The following is a 20220-nucleotide window of genomic DNA, read 5'->3' as shown; positions in this document are numbered from 1 at the left end:
ATGTTTTATACCAATTGCTCAACAAATCAATTGAAGTGTGTAATCACACCTGTAGATTCCTAACAGTCACAGAAACTGTTAAACCTCAGGAATGTGGAGTGTCATTACATTTACCCATTCAAAACTCATGTTCAGCACAGTTTCTCTGAATATCATTAACTCCTTGTGTAATTGCCACAAAGAAGGCAGAGCTTGAAAGCTTTCATAATTACACTATTAAATCTTAAGATTTCTTACCCCCTTGCTTGATATAATAATCAACAAGCAAGCACCCCAATTAATTTTGCTTCTGCAAGCACACCAATTAATTTTGGACATAAATCTCAACACACTTTCACACTGTCCCATTAATTATTTCTTCAGTAAAAGAGCTGATCTGTCACACATTTGAGTTAGTGTAAAAGGAGAATCTTCAAGGAATTCAGTTCAGATTTACCTATTTTCTGTCAAGCAGTGTTTCCTTCTTTCTGTTGTTTGACATAACACTGTGTAAAAAAACACATTTGTTCTCACTTTATATAAATTAACACACTTTATACTAATAACCATTTCCCAAAAAATTGAACATGAAATAAGCTCTGCAGTAAATTACTCTAGTAAGTGCCAGATCTATTTATTTTACAAATTAGGAAGAGCAGTTTTATTTCAAAGCATGAACTTTCATAGCTAAGGACTATATATTTAGAAGAATATATTTCTCCTATATACATTGAACTGGAAGACAAAAACAGACATTATCCATTCATGGTATTGCTCATTACAGCAAACCAAAGGCTCTGCTGCAAGATATTATTAAATATATTTTAAAATACCACATATAATTTTTTATCTAAGGTGAAAAAAAGCAGCAATTGTTAGCAGTTTTTAAAACTTGGTGTTCTGAGCCCACAGTGGCCACATTGAAGTTGATTTACACATGGCAATGCTCAGTCCCTCTGTTTCAGCGAGCAGTTGGTGTCATTAGGCATTAATTATTTTAATTATTGCCAACAAACAGTACTGGAGCAAGGGAGCATTGCTTTTCCTATTGAACTTGAATAAGCAGCTAAAGACTTCTCACTTGCTCTCTTGGCTCAGCACCAGAAACAGACCATTACAATGAGTTTTAAGTAGCAGCACAAGGCTCAGAGCTAATGAATAATAAAGAAATGTGCATGTTGTTCTTTGTCACCAAGTGTCACCAAATCCCTCCTGATACCTATACAGGAGGAGTGCTTTTCTCTGGCCTTGCTTGCATATCCTGAGTGTCAATGATTTTAACCTGGCAGGAAAATGGCATTTCAGCCAGTATGGATCCCTGATGCCTGTGTCAGCCCCCAGAGCAGGGGGATGTGGGTTTGGCCCAGCAGCCTCAGCCACGGGGATGTTCCAGGAGCCTCCAGCCTTGACTGCTGCCAGTGTCTGCCTGGAGCACTGCAGGACTGCACACACACTCCTCTTACTGTTTGATGGGAACAGGGAGGATTTCAGCTGGGCTCCTTACCTTGGACTGCAGAAATGGAAAAATGAAATGCATTTTTTAAAAATTGTGCTCTCCATGACTGATAATCTCCTTCCAGATCTGTGTCCTGCATGTAGATTTGTCTTCAGATTTACATGCTGTGCAGCTCAACTTCACCTTTCTAGGAGTGGGATCTAGTTAAATGATTTAGAAGAATGAGATTCCTCTGAGAGAAGTGGGTGTTGTGCCTCTGCCATGATTGACAGTGGGTGACCTCTGATGGACAAGTGCAGTGGTTGCTGGTGATGTTTGATGCATAAGGAGACACAACCAAACCTGCCAGGCTTCCTTGCTTCTCACACATGGCATTCTTTTGACTTGATTTATTCTGATCCAGCTTGGATTATGTGCTTTACCTTACAATGTACCTGAAATGGTGCCATGCCCATAAGCACTGCTAGAATGTTACTTCATTATTGCTTTCAGTGTAGGTCTATGCAGATTTGTAAATGTTTCTCTACAAACTTTGGTTAGTTTTACTGAATTCTGGTTGTTTGTGTTTATTTCTCTTTGCTTAGGTTAGTGTTCCAGATGATCATAATGCTACTGCAGGCAGAAGTGTAAATAAGCAGGTATTTGAAGGTTTAACAACAGGACTTCTGAGGATAGCTGCTGTGATTTTCAGATGTCTCATCTCCAGCTTCCCAGATGGAAACAACCACTCTACTGCACTGAAGATATTACAGGAAGTGAAAAGTAAATCCTCACAAGTGGAAGCCTTCAGCAGCAGAGTCCAAGACCTAATCAGGTTTAAAAAAAGATGATGAAACTTTTCTAAATATTCCTGATGAGAGAGAAAGCAAATTGCATTGATTTAAGAGAGGAACAAACTGCTTTAACCTTGATGCAGTGAGAGTAGTTTGTGTGGGTAGTCAGGAAGACTACTGAAATGCTATATTCTCAATCAAAAATGTTCCTCATTAAACTGCACACAAAGAAATACAGAAACCTAAGATTCTTTTCTTTTTGGACTTGTTTTTTATGTCCTGTCCATTAATTTTTCTCCTGATTACACAGGACCTAGCTCCCATATATATTTCACTCTGTTCTCTATGCCAACCACGTGCCCATTGCCTGTGGTCTCTCATGTCATACATGCATTCATATAAGCTGGTAAAAAAAATACATTTCCTGTTACAAAAATCACCCAGTCATTCCTAAAATCTGATCTTACCATGCAGCTGCATTTTAATAGCTGAACCTAAATATATTAGTACATTCATAATTAATACATATTTTAAAAATATGAAACTAATATATATCCAGCAGTATACTAGACTTGCTAAAAGTGTACAGTTTCACTGGTTAACTGTATAGTTAATAATAAATTATCACATAAATAGTCACCAGTGTGTCTTCAGCCCTCTGAAGAAATGAAGTTCTTTATATGCCACTGAAAACATGTCACAGTGAGCCTTCAGACATTTCAAAGTCTGGTATGATGCTGATGGAGACAAAGAGGACATCTGGAGGAGAAAAGCAAAACAAATAGTTGTCATAGATACCAGTGACCTCTAAAACTTCTGTGTTCTCATGTAACTCTCCTTCTCCCCAAACAGGTTTTGATAGAGTGTGAAATTTCAGGATGTTGTATTCTGCAATTTATGAATGGGAGGGTGGGAGGTCTGTGCTGAGCAGACATCTGACACTGGCTGGGCCCAGCACAGGCAGAGCCTCAAGATAAGGAGAGACATGAGAATCTGAGCAGTTCCCTCACCTGAGGCACTTTAGGGGATCTGGTTATAAACGGGGAATGAAAGGCATGATGACAAGGTAATGGTGCAATTAGGAAAAAAAGAGAGAGGGCATTTTAAACCAGTCAAAAACAGACAAATTCTGTCATTAATGAGAATCTTTCACCTCCAGGTCATTGTATCATATGTCATGGGGAGTTGATTAAGTGAGAGTTTTAGGAAGATGGGCAAAGAAAGAGGGGCACTGATTTTTTTTTTTTTTTTCTATTTGGGACTAATAGACCTGATGCATAAACACCAATTATCTATGTGCTGTCTGGGTACCAAAAGGGTAGCCAGATTATTTCAGCTGTGCTCCTGTGGGTACAAAGAGATGGAGGCAATAGATTAGAGAGCTTTGCCATTTCACCTGTGTGTGTGCTCAGTTCCTCAAGGACAGGAGAGCTCCGTGCATCTTCCCCATGTCTGTGGGTGCCAGGCAAGAATAGTCCCAGCAGACTGAGAGCTCTCACCCATTTCCTCTCTGCCACAAGAGCAGCTGCTCTGTGCCCAGCTGTGGGTGGGAAGGAGGGGGACAGTGGACACAGTTTGCAGGTGTCACATTGCAGACATGCTGCTGGGGAAGAGAATGCTGTGCCTTTTTGTGAGCCACCATCTATCAGCATTAGCTCTACTTTATTTAGTTCTTCCTCTTCCCTCCTATTTCTCAGAGCTGTTTCCAGCACTCAGCATTTCTCTGTGACTGTGATGTATCTAACACCCAGCTCTGTTCCTGGAATCATTCCACTAATGCAGGAGAACTTGTTTATCACCTGTGTGATCGAGTGGATTGCTTAGATCAAAACTGACAAGAAACTTAATGTTAGTAACCTTTCATGTTGCTAAATAGAACAGACAAATTTACCTGCACAATGAGTGTGCCCTTCATAATCTTTGTGCATCTTTATGTGTTTTTAACTGCTGTACTTCAGCAGCTTTAAAAATCTTCCATGCTGCATTTCACCTTCTTGCTTTATATTTTTATTCTTAATTCTTTCACTTCTTCCAAAAGCTTTGTGTCACTAGGGTGGACATTGGCAGCGAAATCTGTCTTTGAGCAACAGCAGTTCTTCCCTAGTGTCAAAATCCCCTGTTCTCTCAAAACCAGGCTGTAGGACATGTTATGAGGGAACAGTTAATTTTAATAAACAGTTGTACTCCTGTGAGAAGCATTATCCAATCAATAGTCTTTATTGACTAGAATCAATATTATTTAATAATGTTCCCTATTGAGTCAAGTTAGGGTGGTCTAGTCAAGTCTGGTAACTGAAAGCCAGGGGTGTTCCCTTCTCCAGGAGCCATCTCTGCACCTGAGGAGCAGCTGCTGGGACAGGGATCTCAGGAGCAGGGGGGTTGGTGCAGTCTGGGTAGGAACAGGGGATCATTTCTTGGTGGCTGAAGGCAATGACTTCCCCATGTCTTTTCAGCACAGGATAAAACAGCAGTTCTTCTGGTTTTGACAAGAGGGTTCTCCCACTTCGTAGGAGTGGAGGAAAATAGAAAGAAAATTAGAGGGGAAAGAAAGGGAGATGGTTACAGTGGACTTTGTGTCCACAAAGAGAGTTGATCTCCCCTAAGTCAGCAGAATATGGTGGTTGAGAAGGGCTAAAGTCTGAGAAGCTGGGTGTTTGTGGTAGAAAAGGAAAGTAGGTAAAGTGAGGGGATAGCAGCAAAGTGTCATGGAAAAAAGGCATCTGTGCATGGTTTAAATGGGGTTGATAATGATCAAGGTGTGAGAGAACCAGCTGTGGACAGAGAGGTCTTGGTACAAGGGTGAAGAGCAGATTTTTGGACATAAATTTCCAAGCTATTAGAAATTCAAAGAAGGAACTTCAGCAGTTGTGATCTGAGGATCAGCAGTGATGATCTGGTTAACCCTAATAAAGAAGAAGGGAGTTTTCAGTTTTAAAAAAAAAGTCACTACATGGTTTTCTCTATATTGGATTTGATTGAGTCCTGAGGAGATTTTTTGATCCTGATCCTTCTATACTGATGGTAGAAGGTTGTTAATATTCTATTAGTTGCATATATGTATTTATGAGGGGGGAACAAAGCCCAACAATTGGCCAGTGGTTGCTATGATGTATGAATTGCTATAAAACATTATCTGGGTAACATCATTGTCCTCTTGAATTAGTGTGTTCTACAGAGTTTACCTCTTCGTGCTAAAAAGAAATTGTGTTGTTGCAGAGCTATCAAGATTATTATAAATCATCTAACTATGGCAAAATTCCATTGTCCTCCTAGCAGTATGCTAAAATAAACATTTACACTCATCCTTCTTGTACAGTATAATACAAATTATCCTACAACTCTCAGATCTTGTAACAAAAACTACTGATAGTCACAGAGAGCCAGATCTGAAGTTATTATAATTGGAATTGTTTTATTGAACCCTTTCAGAAAGAGTATTTAAATGATCACAACCTGCTTTTTGAGTGGTTTGATAGCAGAGAAGCTAAAATTCCTTCTTTTGCAAAGTTACCAAAACTGTTGTGGAGCTGTTTTTTGTAATGCATCTTTTCCTGTGTTTGTAGCTACGTGGTGAACATAGGACTGGTGGACAAGCTGTGCTGCTGTTTCCTGTCTGTCCAAGGCCCCGTGGATGAGAACCCCAGCGTGGCGAGTTTCCTGCAGAGTGCCACGGCGGTGCTGCACGGGATGTGCCAGCTGTGCTGGGCTCTCAGTGGAAGGTGGGTGCCCTGCCTCTGGCAGCTCAGGGGCCTCCTGCTGAGGCTGCCAGCCCCAGCTGGGAGACACACAGGGACAGGAGCAGTGCTGGAGAGTGCCTCTGTTCAGCCTCTTACCAGCAATCTCTAATGAGTTACCTGCACTGAGCCTGCTCCTTATAATCTATCACAACTGCAAACCTTGCCTCCTTTACTCATCATTCCCCACAGGCTTTTATCACTGAGAGTTGGAAGTGTCCAGTCTCAAGGACTTCAAGAGGTGTTTTATTATCAGCCTAATTCAGCTCTTGCTCTTTAAAATACCACTGTCAGTAAGGGAATTCTATTTTCCACAAAGAAAGCTATTACTAGATTTGTCAGGGAATTTTCTAGTGCAAAATGCTTGTTGTTGTAACCTAACCAAGGCTGTGGGAAGTGTGCAGGAGGGTTTGTGGCTGCCAGCAGATCTGGACTTCTGTGGTCTGCAGTGTAGGACAGCCTGACACTCCTGTGAGAGTCGAAATTTCAGCTTTGGGCTGCACTTACTGGACCCTACCACACCATTACTGTTACACATTTCAGGGAAAATCGAGGCTGGCAGAACTTCACAATGCATTCCTGAAGAGTAAAATGATGCTAGGGTTGAAAAACTAATAAAACATAGGATAAGAAACAAAGCTTTAGGTAAGAGCTGTTGCTGGTAGCCAGGGACACAAACACATGGAAAAAGAACTGCAAGAAATATGAGCCCAAAGAGACCATCCCAACTTACAGAAATTTCCCTTTCTGAAAGCTGCCAACTTGGCATTTTAAATTCCAGCAGAGCACTGCCAGAAGTCAAATACTCACTAAATAAAATAATAAAAATATCACCCTTCTGTTAGTGGAATAATGGTTCTAGCTCAGAGTGAGTAATACAATATTTGCCATTTCTGTAGCAGGCACACACTTCACCAAAATATTAGAGATCTTTGCACCCCAAAATAGTTCAGCACTGCACATGGACATCCATCAAGAACATCTGTTCTTTGTAGCACCAGGATAATTTTGGGGGGTTGAGTGTTTTTCTTCACAGTTACACCAAGAAGTGTCTGATCCTGCCATGTCCATAAACAGCAATGCTCTGGGTTTTATCCAAAGGTGCTGGTTGTTCCTGATTCCAGGTTAGATTGCTCATTTGAGCATGAGAAGAAATGAGAGGAATGAACCTGGAGATTTCCAAACTGTTGTCTTTCACTTCAAGATCAAAAGCCTTGATGTAACTGATTAGAAGGGCAATTTAAATCACATGTCTTTCATCACCTGAGCCCCCTGTCATTTAAGCAGTGTATGCAGAGTGTAATTCTCTCTTGTTACAGCAGTCCTCAGTGCTGGAGGTGATTTAAATGGCAAAAGGTACTGCCAAACACAGATTTAGGAGGCAGAAACAGAGATCAAACTTAAATGTGTCACACTACAGTAATGCATGATGTGTGATGCCTGACTTGCAGCCCTTCTGTGAGCAGTACTGCTGCCTCTTTCATTCCTGGTGGATGGGGTGGTGGCACTGCAGCCTTTGCAGGGAGCTTTTCTTGCTCTCCAGCTCAGCTGATACAGGCTGGAGCACCAAAGCCCTGCCTGTCACACCCTCTGTCCTTCCCAGCCCCTCTGACCAGCCAAGGTCTGAGCTTGTTCCTGAGATCTGAGGAGCCCAGCAAGTATTTCAAGTGCTCTGACACTGCAGCATGAAAAGAAGTTTTGCCAAAATAATGGCAGGCTTTTGCCATTGTTGCACGAGCAGTTTTGAAATGTTCTTTTCATATATCCTCCTGTATAAGATGGTTCCAGGTTGGAAATTTCTTTATGCTCCTCAGTGGTGACCAGGGGATGGGGATATCAAATTGATCTGTTTATTTTTTTTTTCAGTAGAGCTTTTCAGGCTGTTACCTGTCACATTGGAAGTTGTCATTCCATCTGAAATCCCTGATAGCCCTGTGGCAGTGCTGTCTGCCTGTGTGCAGATCTCAGCATGCAGCAGTGGGAAGCTGACACAGGACAGTAAATACTGGGTGAGGTACCAGGACCAGCCCAGCACTCAAACCAGCCCAGCACAACTGGGAAATCCTCTGTGAGCTGTGGGATCCTTCTCCTGAGCATTCAGATCCCACCAGGATGTAGGACCTGTACTGCAGCTGGAATTGCCATATCCCCAGAGGGCCAGAAGTTCTTGTTTAAAACTCAGGTTTGAAACAATTAAAAGATCCAGTCCTGTGGGTGCAAAGCATGTTGGGCCATTTCTGGAGCTCTGAGGTAGGAAGAGCTGTCAATCTAGACTTTCCTGCCTTCCTCAAAAGCACATCTCATAAAACTCCAAATTCAGCAGAGTATTTCTAAAGCAAGCTCTGAATTGATACCCAGTGTGTATTTGGGCAGTTCCTTCATGGAAGGAATTCTGGAGGCAGTGGAGAGATCTCACCCAGGTCCCTCTCTGCACGTGCCTCTGCATCAGGCAAGGTGTCACAACAACAGTGATTATTAGAGAATAGCCTCAAATGACCTGAGAGATAGATATATAGATATATAGATGGATATAGATATATAGATATATAGATATAAATAGATAAAATAGATAGATAGATAGATAGATAGATAGATAGATAGATAGATAGATAGATAGATATAAATCAACATTATGTTTTAAATGAGGTCTATGGTTGATATAATGTAGATGGTAAAATTTTAAGACATAAATTAAGAGACTTCTTTTATTACTGTGGTAGGCTTGTAGGGGAAAAAAAGTCCAAAATCATGGAGTTAGATACAGTAAAGAAAAGTCTTGCTAATGTAGAAACATAAATTGGAGGGTTTTCAATTTTAAAATCGTAAAATGTTATTGAAATAAGGGAGTCAATTCTGAACATATGTTATAAACATACTCTATTATAAGAGAGGGATTTTCTTTCCATTAATGATCAAGGTCTTTAAAAAAGATTTAACTTTGATATTGATCTTACTTTTCAAATTATCATTTTTGATACTGGCTAATAAATGCTTGATTGATTCTTTTAATTGAAATTTTGCTGTGGATGGAATAGCACATTTTCCAAACACTGTGGAATACATAGAAAAGAAAAATTGTTGAAAGCCTTAATAACTTGTTATCCTGTTTCAAGTTTATTTTGATACTTTTTGTCCTCTTCTCTTACACAGAGAGAATTATTGAGGGTGACTTGAGACCTCCAACTGGAAGTCCCATTTTTCTGATGCTGTTTTGCATGTATAGCTAAAAGTGGAGGTGAGAGCTCCTTCCTCCCTGATGAGGTTTTTTAAATAAAAAGGTGTATGAGAGTTGAAAACAGGGCATTGTCCCTTATTGTTTGTAGGGAGAAATCAGAAAATGCAGCAGGTCTGAATATTGAGCTCTCTGTGCTGAGCAGATGAACCTGGCATTTGATTCTTAGGCTTGAAAATTGTGACCCTGGTAATGCTGAACTGACTTTTGCTCACCATTAGGAGTAGCAGTAGCCAGAATTGAAAACAGAGACATTTTTATTAACCTGAAATAAAACAAAATATTAAATACACTTTATATGGAATTACAATGTTGTGTGGCCATATAGACCTGTTGAAATCAGTGTGGAATTGCAGATGTCCAGTAGCAGTGTTCAAGATGACAGTGTGAGATTCACAGCCTCTTTTGGGCCCTCAGGTCCTGCCTACACATCTGGGATGTGCTTGGCTTGTACCCACAGGACAGAAAACAATGAGCAGGCCTGGAATGCAAGGAGCATGAATGAAGGCATGGCCCTGCAGCCTCAGCTCAGCCTTCCCTGGGAGCACTGAGCATCTCCATGGCCGGTCCTTTATCAGCACAGCAAAGCTTCTGCTCGTGTCCCTGTCTCCTGCAGTCCTGCCCAGAGCTCATCCAGCCTGGATCCCCTTTCCCTGATTCTCTGGACCTGAGGTTGCTGTCCCAGAAGTTGTTGCTGTGTGGAGGGCTGGAGTTGATGCTTTATTTCACTTTTGCCCATGAGTGTGAGTGGGTGAAGTCCCAGGGCAAAGCAGGGCACACTGCAGGGGAAGGGTCAGGCACTGGGACACAGGAGCAGCCCAGCAGGGAGCAGTGACACACATACAAGGAGCACACTGCATTGGGCAGAAGGCAATATAGCAAATAATGGTCCCTCAAATTATGTAGGTCCTTGGCAACACCAGCTGTTCAAAAATGTTGCTGTTTTCTCTATTTAAGAATTGCCTTCAAGCGTTCTCATTAGCCCAGGACAATACAGTGCCAGAGCAGGGCAGTAATGAGGTAGCTGCTGTTGTGTCCCAGGGCAGAGGTGGGGTGTGTAAATGTGTGTCAGCAGCTCAGGAGGCTGTGCTTACCAGCTGCAGAGGCACAAAGCTGCAGATGCAGGTCTGGCCCAAGGAAACCCTGCCTGTCCTGCCCCAGATGCACGTGGACGTGGCCTGGGCTGGGCTCACTTTTATTTCAGTCATTAAGATAATGTCTGTTTTGGCTGCTGCATGGGGAATCAGATTCAAGTCTGTCTGAACCTTGGTTTTGCTTCTCACCACTTGCAAGGGACAGCAGCTGCAGCCAGTGCTGTTAAACTCACCCTAGCTTGTGTCTGAAGTTACTGGAGGGCTTCAATTCAGCACCTCTGTGCAGCACTGCAGTCCCTGCCTGGCAGTGGGAATTGCAGCAAGGTCTGACACAAGGTGCTAAATACTTCCTTGTTCTCCTTTTATTATTATTTGGCCTCTTTATTTTGACATCTCTTTCTAAATAAAATAATTTAGAAGCAAAAAGCACTGATGATAGTTTTTAAATCCTAATAATAAAAAACCCCAACAGATTATATTCTAAGCCTCTTGGAAACCCATGTTTTCATTTCACTCTGGGTTTTTAATCAGGAGTATATATTTCAAATATACAAACATTATAATGTATACCCTTAGAGGGGCTTGTCTGCTTGTTAGCTCAGCCAGTTTTAAAAACAGTGTATTTTCAGATATAAACAGTTTGCTCATATTGAAGCTTGCAGAAATTGTAGTTTTATACTTGTTCTGCAGAGTATGCTGTTTCTTATCAAGCTGTATAAAATTCCTGTTTTTAATAAATAGTGGTGTATTTTAAGCAACAGAGTAACACTGCTTAGTATCTTCCTTGCTTTCTTGTGATGGATATATCCACATTTTTAAATTCTTAAACTCTTTTTGTAAGTCATAGATCACAAACCAATTCCTGAGACCCCTTGATGCCAAGCTGAAAATCACAGTGGCAGCCCATAATGAAAATTCTGTGCATTTCATTAAACCTAATTTTTTTTTAAGATCGTGCAGGTTGTTTGGCCATAATATAAATATTTGTCTGTTTTTCTGTATTTATATTTAACACATAATTATTGTGACTGGTAAAGTTTGAAAGCCTGTTTGTTTTCCCAGCTCTGTCAGCCAATGTTAAAAATCCAGTGGGTCTTGCTTCCCTTCAGGGATTAATTGAAGAAGTTTTGTCCATAGTGACTATTTTACTTTTGCAGCTGTTACAGACTCAGAGACAAAATTTCATTAATAGGAGAAATAAGAGGAATTGCAGCTCTAGGAATCTGATCTCTTAACTTCAGTTATGTAAAGTCTGATTTTCTGGTGTGACATTGTCATGTTATGAAGGTTTTGGGCAGTTTTTGCTTCAATCTGTCCCAACAGAACTGAATTTTCATTGGGCTCATGTTTTGAGGTGAACTAAAAATCTGCTAAATGTTTGAAACCCAGTGTTGTGCAGACTTGACAAAAATCACTCAGAGCAGCAGAGGCAGAGGTTCATGCTTTATTTTACATAATTTCATATAGGTTTTTTTCTATTCTAAAGCCCACAGAAGTACAAGTAACTTCTTTTACCTTTTTATTGTAAACATTTAGGATTAAAGTGGTGGAACCAGCAGTTCAATTCAACAGGAGCCAGTGTTCTGTTCACATACACGTTAGCTGTAGTGCAGGCAACATCCAAAACAAATTTTTCCTTCAATCCATCAAATCTAGCAGACATCTTTTTAATTTCTCTTTAAAAGTTTTGTTCTGTACAAACTTCAAAAATTTTCATCTTTTCTGTGAAAAAAACGAATGCTTGCATTTAGTTATTTTGCAGTTGGCTTTTTAATGTATATTTTGATTCATTCTCTCCCCAGAGCAGCGCAAAATGGTAAAAGGATTTCATCCAGCAATGTAAGCTTTCTCATATGGAATTGTTTAAGAATAATGATGGAGTGAGAGTTGAAAGCAAGCTAACTTTAACCTTTGGTAAAATTGGTCAATCTTCTGATTGCACAGAGTCAGAAAAAAATTCTGTGAGGTATCATATGCAGTAATTAATTTGGGGTTATCATTTGACTGCGAGGGTACTTTTCTGTTTTGTAGAGCTGAAAAAGCTAAGAGTGAAGTTAGGAAATAACTGGTTGGCAGGAGGAGCTGTGCTCTCATGTGATCCTGTGGCAATAAACATTCTAGTGAGTCGAGTGTAACTAAGTGATGGTTAGCACTTTTTGGCTACTGCATCCTGCAGAGGAAATCCTTGGACACCAGAAGGAGTGAGGGATACCAGGGAGCCCAGAGCCACAGAGCAGACCCTCCTCATTCTGTGCCTTCCTCCCAGCCAGGCTGATGTGCCAGCACACCTGGAGCTTTGCAGCAGGATCTCCAAAGGCAGGGCTGGCACAGGCAGGTGATGGCTCAGGAAGTGTCTGTGCTTTCACACACGCTCACTCAGAGACCACATGAACATTTGGGACATGGATTCCAGGCTCAAGGAAAGCAAAGCCCTGCCATAAATTGTTGTGCAGCATAGCCCCACCCAAACACACTGAGAACTCTAGGGTTTTTTCCACTTTTTATTCTTTGTGGAGTAAATCTTAGGGTCTTAAGGAGAGCAGACACAACTATATTGCTTTTATTCTTACTGTTTTACTGAAGATCTGGTTCTTGTGTCACAGGCTGGTGGACTGCTCCTGCAGTGTGGGGTGCTTTTTGTGCAGCATAGGTGTCCCTGAAGTGGGCCTGGGCCATTGGTCCTGGGGTAGCAGCAGAGGGTACAGCACTGAGCAGCTTTTTCAGCAGCACAGAACAGCCCCAGACTGTCAATAGAAATCACTCAGGAATGGTCCCCATTAGTGCTAATTTCAGATGAGAGCACTCCTTACATCATCTGCTAAGGTAAAGGTAAAGATGTGAGGGGACAGTGCTGGAAACAGATGGGTGCCAGTAAAGCAAGTTGTGTGCAGCCCAAATACTGTCCTGTCACACTCAGCTGAGCTCAGGGCTGCTCTGGGACCTGGGGAAAGCAGGTTCATCATCCTGCTCTGCCCCTTTCCCTCCCTGTGCTGCAAGGCAGAGATGGAGTGCTGCTGACAGACAGAAATTCTCATGGACAGACACTGGTTTGGGTAAGGTGGTGCTTTCTTGGCTGCTTTATTTGCTTCACTAGGAAAAGTGAGAATGGCAGAACAAGGTGATGGTTGCCAAAACGTGGTTGTTGCTGAGCTCATGGTTTAGTTTCTCTGTTGAAGAAGTCTGTCTGCAACTGTAAAAAGCAGGATTAGTCAGCCTGCCTAGAATCTGGGTTGGAAATGTCACTGGAGCCAGTGTTTGTAGCAGAGGAGTGCAGGGTGCTCCTGGTACAGATACAGGAGAGGTTACTGAGAGCTGCTCTAGTCAAGGGAGAGCTCCTTTCTCATTCTGCTCAACAGAAATATTCTGAGCCCTCTGAGTGTCTGGTCTTTGCTTTCTTCAACTGAGGTCTTCAAACTTACAGATTATTTTAGAAAATGGTTCTGATTTTCACTTCCATTTCCTTTGCTGTTAGTAGTTAAAAAAGGGGAAAATACCCTCATTTAAGTTGTGCTTTTATAATGTTTTCTCACATAGTCTGTCATATTTTCCTTTAATTATAACAAGGAATCATGCATACACTCAATCTTTGCAGTCTCTTTTGATATTGACACTTCCTTCTTTTTTTTTTCTTTTTTTTCTTTTTTTTTAAAGATGGAAACATAGTAGATGAGGTAAAAACCAGTCCTTGATGTAGCATATTTTCATTGTTACTGTTTGCTGTGTTTTATTATTTTAGTGTTTCCTTTGATTACTAATATTGACCAAATGTGTTTCTAAGATGAAATTCAAGTAATTTATGTTATGGGTTTGAATTAGAATTCAGAGAATATAAAACTTGCTGAATTATTTTGAGGCTTCACTTTCCACACATTATGTAGCCTCCAGGGTAGTGATGCTCTTAGTCTTCCTTAGTAGTTGTCCTGCATTATCTTCTGGATTATTAATAATGTGAAAAAACATGAGTTGTAAAAATCATGAAGGATTATGTGAAGTGTTTTTGGAAGTCTGGATGTGAGAATGGAAAAGGCAGTCCTGAGTTATTTGCCTGTCTGTGCTGATACCCAAGATAACCAAAAACGGAAAAGGCAGTCCTGAGTTATTTGCCTGTCTGTGCTGATACCCAAGATAACCAAAAACCTTCTCCATTATTTTATGTGCACACCCAAAGGTGGCAGAGGGACCCAGTTCCCGTGTGCTGGTTTGTGCTTTGCTGCCCTGCTGCAGTCTCCCATCACAGCATCTGACTGAAGTAAGAAGCAGTGTGTTATCCTACTGCTCCACACTTCATTCTTAAATTCCTGCAGACCCGTTTCATTAAGATCAGTAATTATTTTGCTCCTGAGGCAGGCAGTTTGTCCCAGTGCCTGCAGCCCATCACTGTGGCAGGAGAGGCTCCAGGGAGTTCTCCCACTGCTGCTGGCTGCTACTGCAAGCAGCAAAGGTGAGAGCAGGCTGACCCAAGGCAGAGCTTGCCCGTGCTCCCAGTGCCCCAGGCTCGGTGCGGGCACAGGACGAGGCAAGGTCCCGAATGACGGAGCTGTGCTGCACTTAGAGCATGAGAGGTGCCCTGATCATTTCCTGGCAGTGCTGTGCTTTCCTGGCCCTTGGGGCATGGGCTCTCCCTGGCTCCCAGCTCAGCCTGGCTGTTCCCCGGCAGGTGCTGCAGCGTGTTCGACGGCGGGCGGCCGGAGCCCACGGGGCTGAGCGCGGCTCTGCGGGCCACCGACCTGGTGGGAGTGCTGCACATGCTCTACTGCGTCCTGTTCCACGGCACCAGCTGCGAGCCCGGCCCTGCCAGCCCCAAGGACAGCTACGCTGCCAGCACCGTGCAGGTGGCCATCCAGAGCCTGCGCTTCTTCAACAGCTTCGCTGTTCTGGACCTGCCTGCCTTCCAGGTAACGCGTGCTTTAAAGCTTCTCTTAGTGGGGTGGTGTTAAGTGTTGATTGTATCCCTGTCTTTGAGATCTTGGGTATTGAAGGAGTTTTTAGATGTTAGATTTTGGGTGTAAAATTTTTAACTATTGTTATGTCTACCGTATAGCTGATGAATTTAACCAAAAAGTGAAAATTTGGAATACTTTAAATGAATCGAATCCATTATGTTTTCCAACTTCTTTTTAACTTGTTTCTAGCATCGTCCTTTTTATATTTATTAAGCCCCCAAGTGTAAAAGGAAAAATCTTAGTCCAAAGGACGAAATAACAGTTTTTCTTATGTGAAAGGATTCGCTTTAATAACCACATATTACATTTTCCACTGCTTTCCTGGGCCATTTGATTTAAGATTGGACAGCTGAAACTGCTAATCGCTTAACATAATTTCTTTAGCAAGTAAAATTTTGTTGACCAAAAATTGGAAAATATGTTTTTATATTTTTTATTAAACTAAAAAAAAAGTTGAATTTTGAGTCCTGAGAAGGACTGCTTACCTCTGTCTGTGAACAGAGTCCAAGTGTAAAGGAATGATTTTGGTAGATTTCTCAGGTAAGTTAGTAAAGTTGTGTTGTTAATATAAAGCACCTGTCAGAAGGCATTGCTTTGAAAACACATTCAGCAGCATCAATCTTGCACAATTCAACAGAACAGGTTTCTTTTTCATTTAATGTGTAATTTGTAGTATGCTGTACCATCTGAATTTGTAGTATGCTACTCCATCTGAAGTGCATTAAACTCAGCGAGAGCTTTTCACAAATGAAGAATTTCGTGTGGCTCCTTCAGTTGGTGTTTCTTGCCATGGACTTTCAGTACATTTGGTACCATCTGTAACAGCAGCAGCAAGGCTTGTGTGTGCAGCAGAGCTCCTCTGCAGCTGCAGCACCAGTCAGGGTTTCTCTGCAGACCCAGAAGCAGGGTATTGACTGGAGTTTGATTGCACACACTGCTGACTCCATTTCTTTCTGTCCATCAAGGCAGTTCTCTCCTGACCTTCATTCAACACTCTGGGTTTGAGACAGACTGGCTGTTTATGTCTTGCTGTAGGTGTTACAGGTGTATGCCAGAGTCAGCCTTGAACTGGACCAGGTACACTCTGCAGGGGAGCTGAGCAGATCACACTGGCTGGAGGGCTGCTCCTGCTATCCCAAGAAAGCCCTGTTCATTTTAACACCCCATCTTCTGTCTGTATTTATCCCTCTAGCCACACATTTGTAATGAACAGCCAGCATTAACTTCCAAACCCCATGGCCTGTGTTAGTCTGTTCTACCCAGAATGGTGCCAGTCAGTGACTCTTGCATGAAGGGTGCCCAGAGCCCAGCAGTGGCAGCTGCTTCTCTCAGTTCATGGGCACAGGGCCCCGCTCAGGAGGTGTCCAGCTGTTTGCTGGACTGTGGCCTGCTGCTGTGTGTGATGGACAGGCACCCTGGGTAGCTCAGCAGCTCTCCCTTCCCGTGCATTAATGGGATTTCTTTCTGTACTGTTAAATATAACATCCACCTGAGGCTGTGTGCTGGACACTGACCCCGTGGGCCATGGCAGGCTGGCAGACAGAAGAGGAAAGAGCCTCCTGTGTGATCATTATCTCTAAGGAATAGTTTTATCACAAATTGGTGGGACTGTGGAATAGGGAGCTCTGATTAGCAGGAGAGGTCTGGTATTCTCGAGTTTGTATTAGCACAGATGGCTCATGGGTATATATTTCATTTAATTTGACAGTATAAACAATTGAAAGATGGTAGTGAGAAACAGCACAGGGTCCTGAGCTGATATTAATTCTGGCTAAAAAGGAAGCATAGTTTCCTTGAAAAATTAGTTTAACTTCTGTACACAAACTCAGGTGCCCTTTGACCTGTTGTTATCAGAGGAGGTTAAACCCAGAGCACTGGGTCACAGCATGCACAGGCAGCACTAATTAAATAAGGATGGACCTGAGAACATGGCATTCACATGACATAAAGCAGTAAATGGTGGCTGTCTTGGGCATTAGATTTTGAAAATACACTGACTTACCAGAATGCTTGAAGTTCAAGATCGAAAGCATCCACAGCTGAGCCTGCTTCCATTGTCAAGGACCCTGCTTTTGCTGAGTGGATTTGGAATTCAGCAGGACTAAACTATGCCACAGCCTGGGATTTATGTATCTGTATTTACCACAGGCTACAAGGGAGAAAATGAAGAAAACTCTGAAATGAAAGAGATTTTCTCAGGCCTGCATGGCTGTTTCATTAGACTTAGGAGACTGTCATGCTCATTCCTTGTGCTTTAGTTCTCCCCTTTGACCCTGTGTCGCTCTGTCTGCTTGACATGTTTATTAAATAGAGGCTGTAGGCTGCACAGATAAAATCTAATTCTGAATCTCCACGTTACAGCTATTTGCCTACTTTTAAAAAACATCCCAAGAAGCTTTGCAGCTGACTGTTCTCTCCTTTTGGATGTTTCTAACTTTTTGTAATGTTTGAAAAGTCATTATTTGTTATTAATCATTGTGTTCCATTCAGAGCGTGGGTTATTAATGAGAAATGCATTTTGCTCTGTTGCAGAAATGAAGATGGTTTGGTTTCTTTTGCTTATTGCTAAGAGATATTACTAAATGTTCCTGGATCACGTAATGTATGTCAAATGAAATGGCCAACCTAATGCTCCACTGGATGTCAAATAAGCAGAATCCAATTTTTCCTGTGTCCCTTGAAAATTTGAATTTATTCTTGCTTCCGTGGCTTTTAATATTATATTCCAGTTGTGAACAGTAAGCAGCTGAAAGAAGAGATCTGATTGTGGCCTTTCACAAGGAGGAACATAATTGTACTTTGCAAAAACACCCCAGAAGGGTGCAGCTGATGTGTGTGCAATTCACACAGGGTCTAGAACATACTGCTGGAGTGTGATTTCTGTTTCTTGGTCTGTTTTTCAGTCGATTGTGGGAGCTGAAGGGCTGTCCCTGGCCTTCAGGCACATTATCAGCTCCCTGCTGTGGTACTGCTCTCAGCATACCTGCGAGGGATTGCTGCACGAGGTCATCATTTGTGTGGGCTACTTCACTGTAAACAACCCAGATAACCAGGTAAGGCAAATGGAAAAGGGGCTCAGAAGTTATCAAGGGCACATTTAGTCATGGATCTCTCATTTAGTCAGGAAACTCATCCCCTCAGCGTTGCTTTTGAGGCACTTGGGATTCCTGTGAGCACAAACGGATGTGTTTGCAGGAAGTGTGTTAAGAAACATAAATTGATTTTGTGTGTCCATAAGCAAACTGCATTTGTAGTTCCTGTGCTGCCATTGCATTGATTTGAGCTGCCCTTGCACCCTGCCAAGCCACTGATATTTTTAATTCTAAGTTAGCTTCACATCAGCTTAATCAGATGGTTGTGGTACCCAAGTTAAACCTTTTTAAGGCCAACTAAGCTACTCTGCCATGAAGACTTGTCCTTGGGTGCCAGTGTAGCTGTCTCCCTGCTTGCCAGTGCTCAGGTTTAAGTCATTCTTCTCCATGAATCTTTTCAGTCATAAACTATGCTCTATTCAAGACACAATGGAAATTCCCCTTTAGCTTCGCTGATTGCTGTCCACTTTTGCCACTGGACTCTGTGACCTCTCTTACTGGCTTATAGAGTAACACAAAACTCAAAGAATATTTCAAATTTATTGGTCTTAAAAATCTCCTGGTTTCCTGAGCTTATCTGTAACATCTCAGGGTGTATTGGGCAGGGCAGGGCTTGGCACTGGCTCTTGGAATATGAGAAGTTGGCTCACCATGTGTAGGTACTGCATTACAGTGCCCCCGTGCTGGGTACAGTTCAGCTGAATGCTGCATTTTGGGAAGGTGCTCACTGTGTTCTCTCTCTGTGCTTGTTCCCTGTTTTGCTCAACTTTTGGGATAGGGGTTCAGGGTGAGGAGCTCAGTGCCCTCAGTTCAGCTGATGAGCAGGAGGAAGCGTTAAAACTTGTCAGGAAGGGTTTTAGAGGAAAGCTGCTCTATAACATTCTTACAGTTATTGACTATAATTGGAGCACTGTAATATCTTAAAGCTGACAATGCTGTCACAAGTATTACATGGTTATACAGTGATGCTTCTGTGGGATTGGCCACAGCTGGAGGGAGGATGCTGCAGCCTCCCTGCCCTGTGTCACCTAAATCCCACTCAGGAGCTGGAGCTGCCTGTTGGCAGCACTTCAGAGTGGTCATTTTTAACCCTGTGTGGTGCTGCTGCCATTTTGAGTGCCTCTGTGCCCCAGGGTCGAGCTGGCCCCTGCAGTGCCAGCAAACCCTGTCGTCCTCTCTCTGCAGCTCAAGGATTTCTGTTCTGGCACAAAGTCCAAACAGATGGGATTCATTGCTGATGGAGGACTTGGCACTGCAGGAGCAGTGCAGCACTGGGTTCCTGCAGCACAGGGGATTCCTGCAGCACAGGGGGTTCCTGCAGCACAGGGGGTTCCTGCAGCACAGGGTTCCTGCAGCACAGGGTTCCTGCAGCAGTGGGTTCATGCTGCACAGGGGGTTCCTGCAGCACAGGGCGTTCCTGCAGCACAGGGTTCCTGCAGCACAGGGGATTCCTGCAGCACAGGGGGTTCCTGCAGCACAGGGGATTCCTGCAGCACAGGGGATTCCTGCAACACAGGGTTCCTGCAGCTCAGGGTTTCTGCAGCACAGGGTTCCTGAAGCAGTGCCAGCCTGCCATGCCAGCAGTGCTAGCAGTGCCAGCAGTGCCATACCAGCAGTGCCAGCAGTGCTAGCAGTGCCAGCAGTGCCATACCAGCAGTGCCAGCAGTGCTAGCAGTGCCAGCAGTGCCATACCAGCAGTGCCAGCAGTGCTAGCAGTGCCAGCAGTGCCAGCCAGCAGTGCCAGCAGTGCCAGCAATTCCAGCAGTGCCAGCAGTGCCGGTGCCCAGGAAGCTCCGGCTGGGGGCAGTTGGCACCGGGCCCTGGGGGGAGCCTTGGGCTGGGGCTGGGTTTCCCAGCTGGGTCCTGGAACTTTCAGCTTGTGCTCCTGGGGCTGAAGGTGGCCTCTGCAGCCCTCAG

General features: G+C 43.0%; 1 protein-coding gene across 1 annotated transcript in view; it reads left to right on the top strand.

Moving 5' to 3' along the window:
* The window catches only part of SCAPER (S-phase cyclin A associated protein in the ER), a 137540-nt gene that overhangs the window by 99648 nt on the left and 17672 nt on the right, over nucleotides 1–20220 (top strand). The window contains exons 26-29 of the mRNA XM_084213515.1: nucleotides 2020–2249; nucleotides 5772–5927; nucleotides 14926–15163; nucleotides 18115–18264. Coding sequence (XP_084069641.1) covers nucleotides 2020–2249; nucleotides 5772–5927; nucleotides 14926–15163; nucleotides 18115–18264 — 774 coding nt within the window. The remainder of the gene's footprint in view (nucleotides 1–2019; nucleotides 2250–5771; nucleotides 5928–14925; nucleotides 15164–18114; nucleotides 18265–20220) is intronic.

This window comes from Fringilla coelebs (genome assembly GCF_963513975.1).
Source record: "Fringilla coelebs genome assembly, chromosome: 12".
In the NCBI taxonomy this organism is placed as follows: domain Eukaryota; kingdom Metazoa; phylum Chordata; class Aves; order Passeriformes; family Fringillidae; genus Fringilla; species Fringilla coelebs.
The sequence above is the reverse complement of the archived record's forward strand: the minus strand, read 5'-3'. Positions and strand labels throughout refer to the sequence as shown.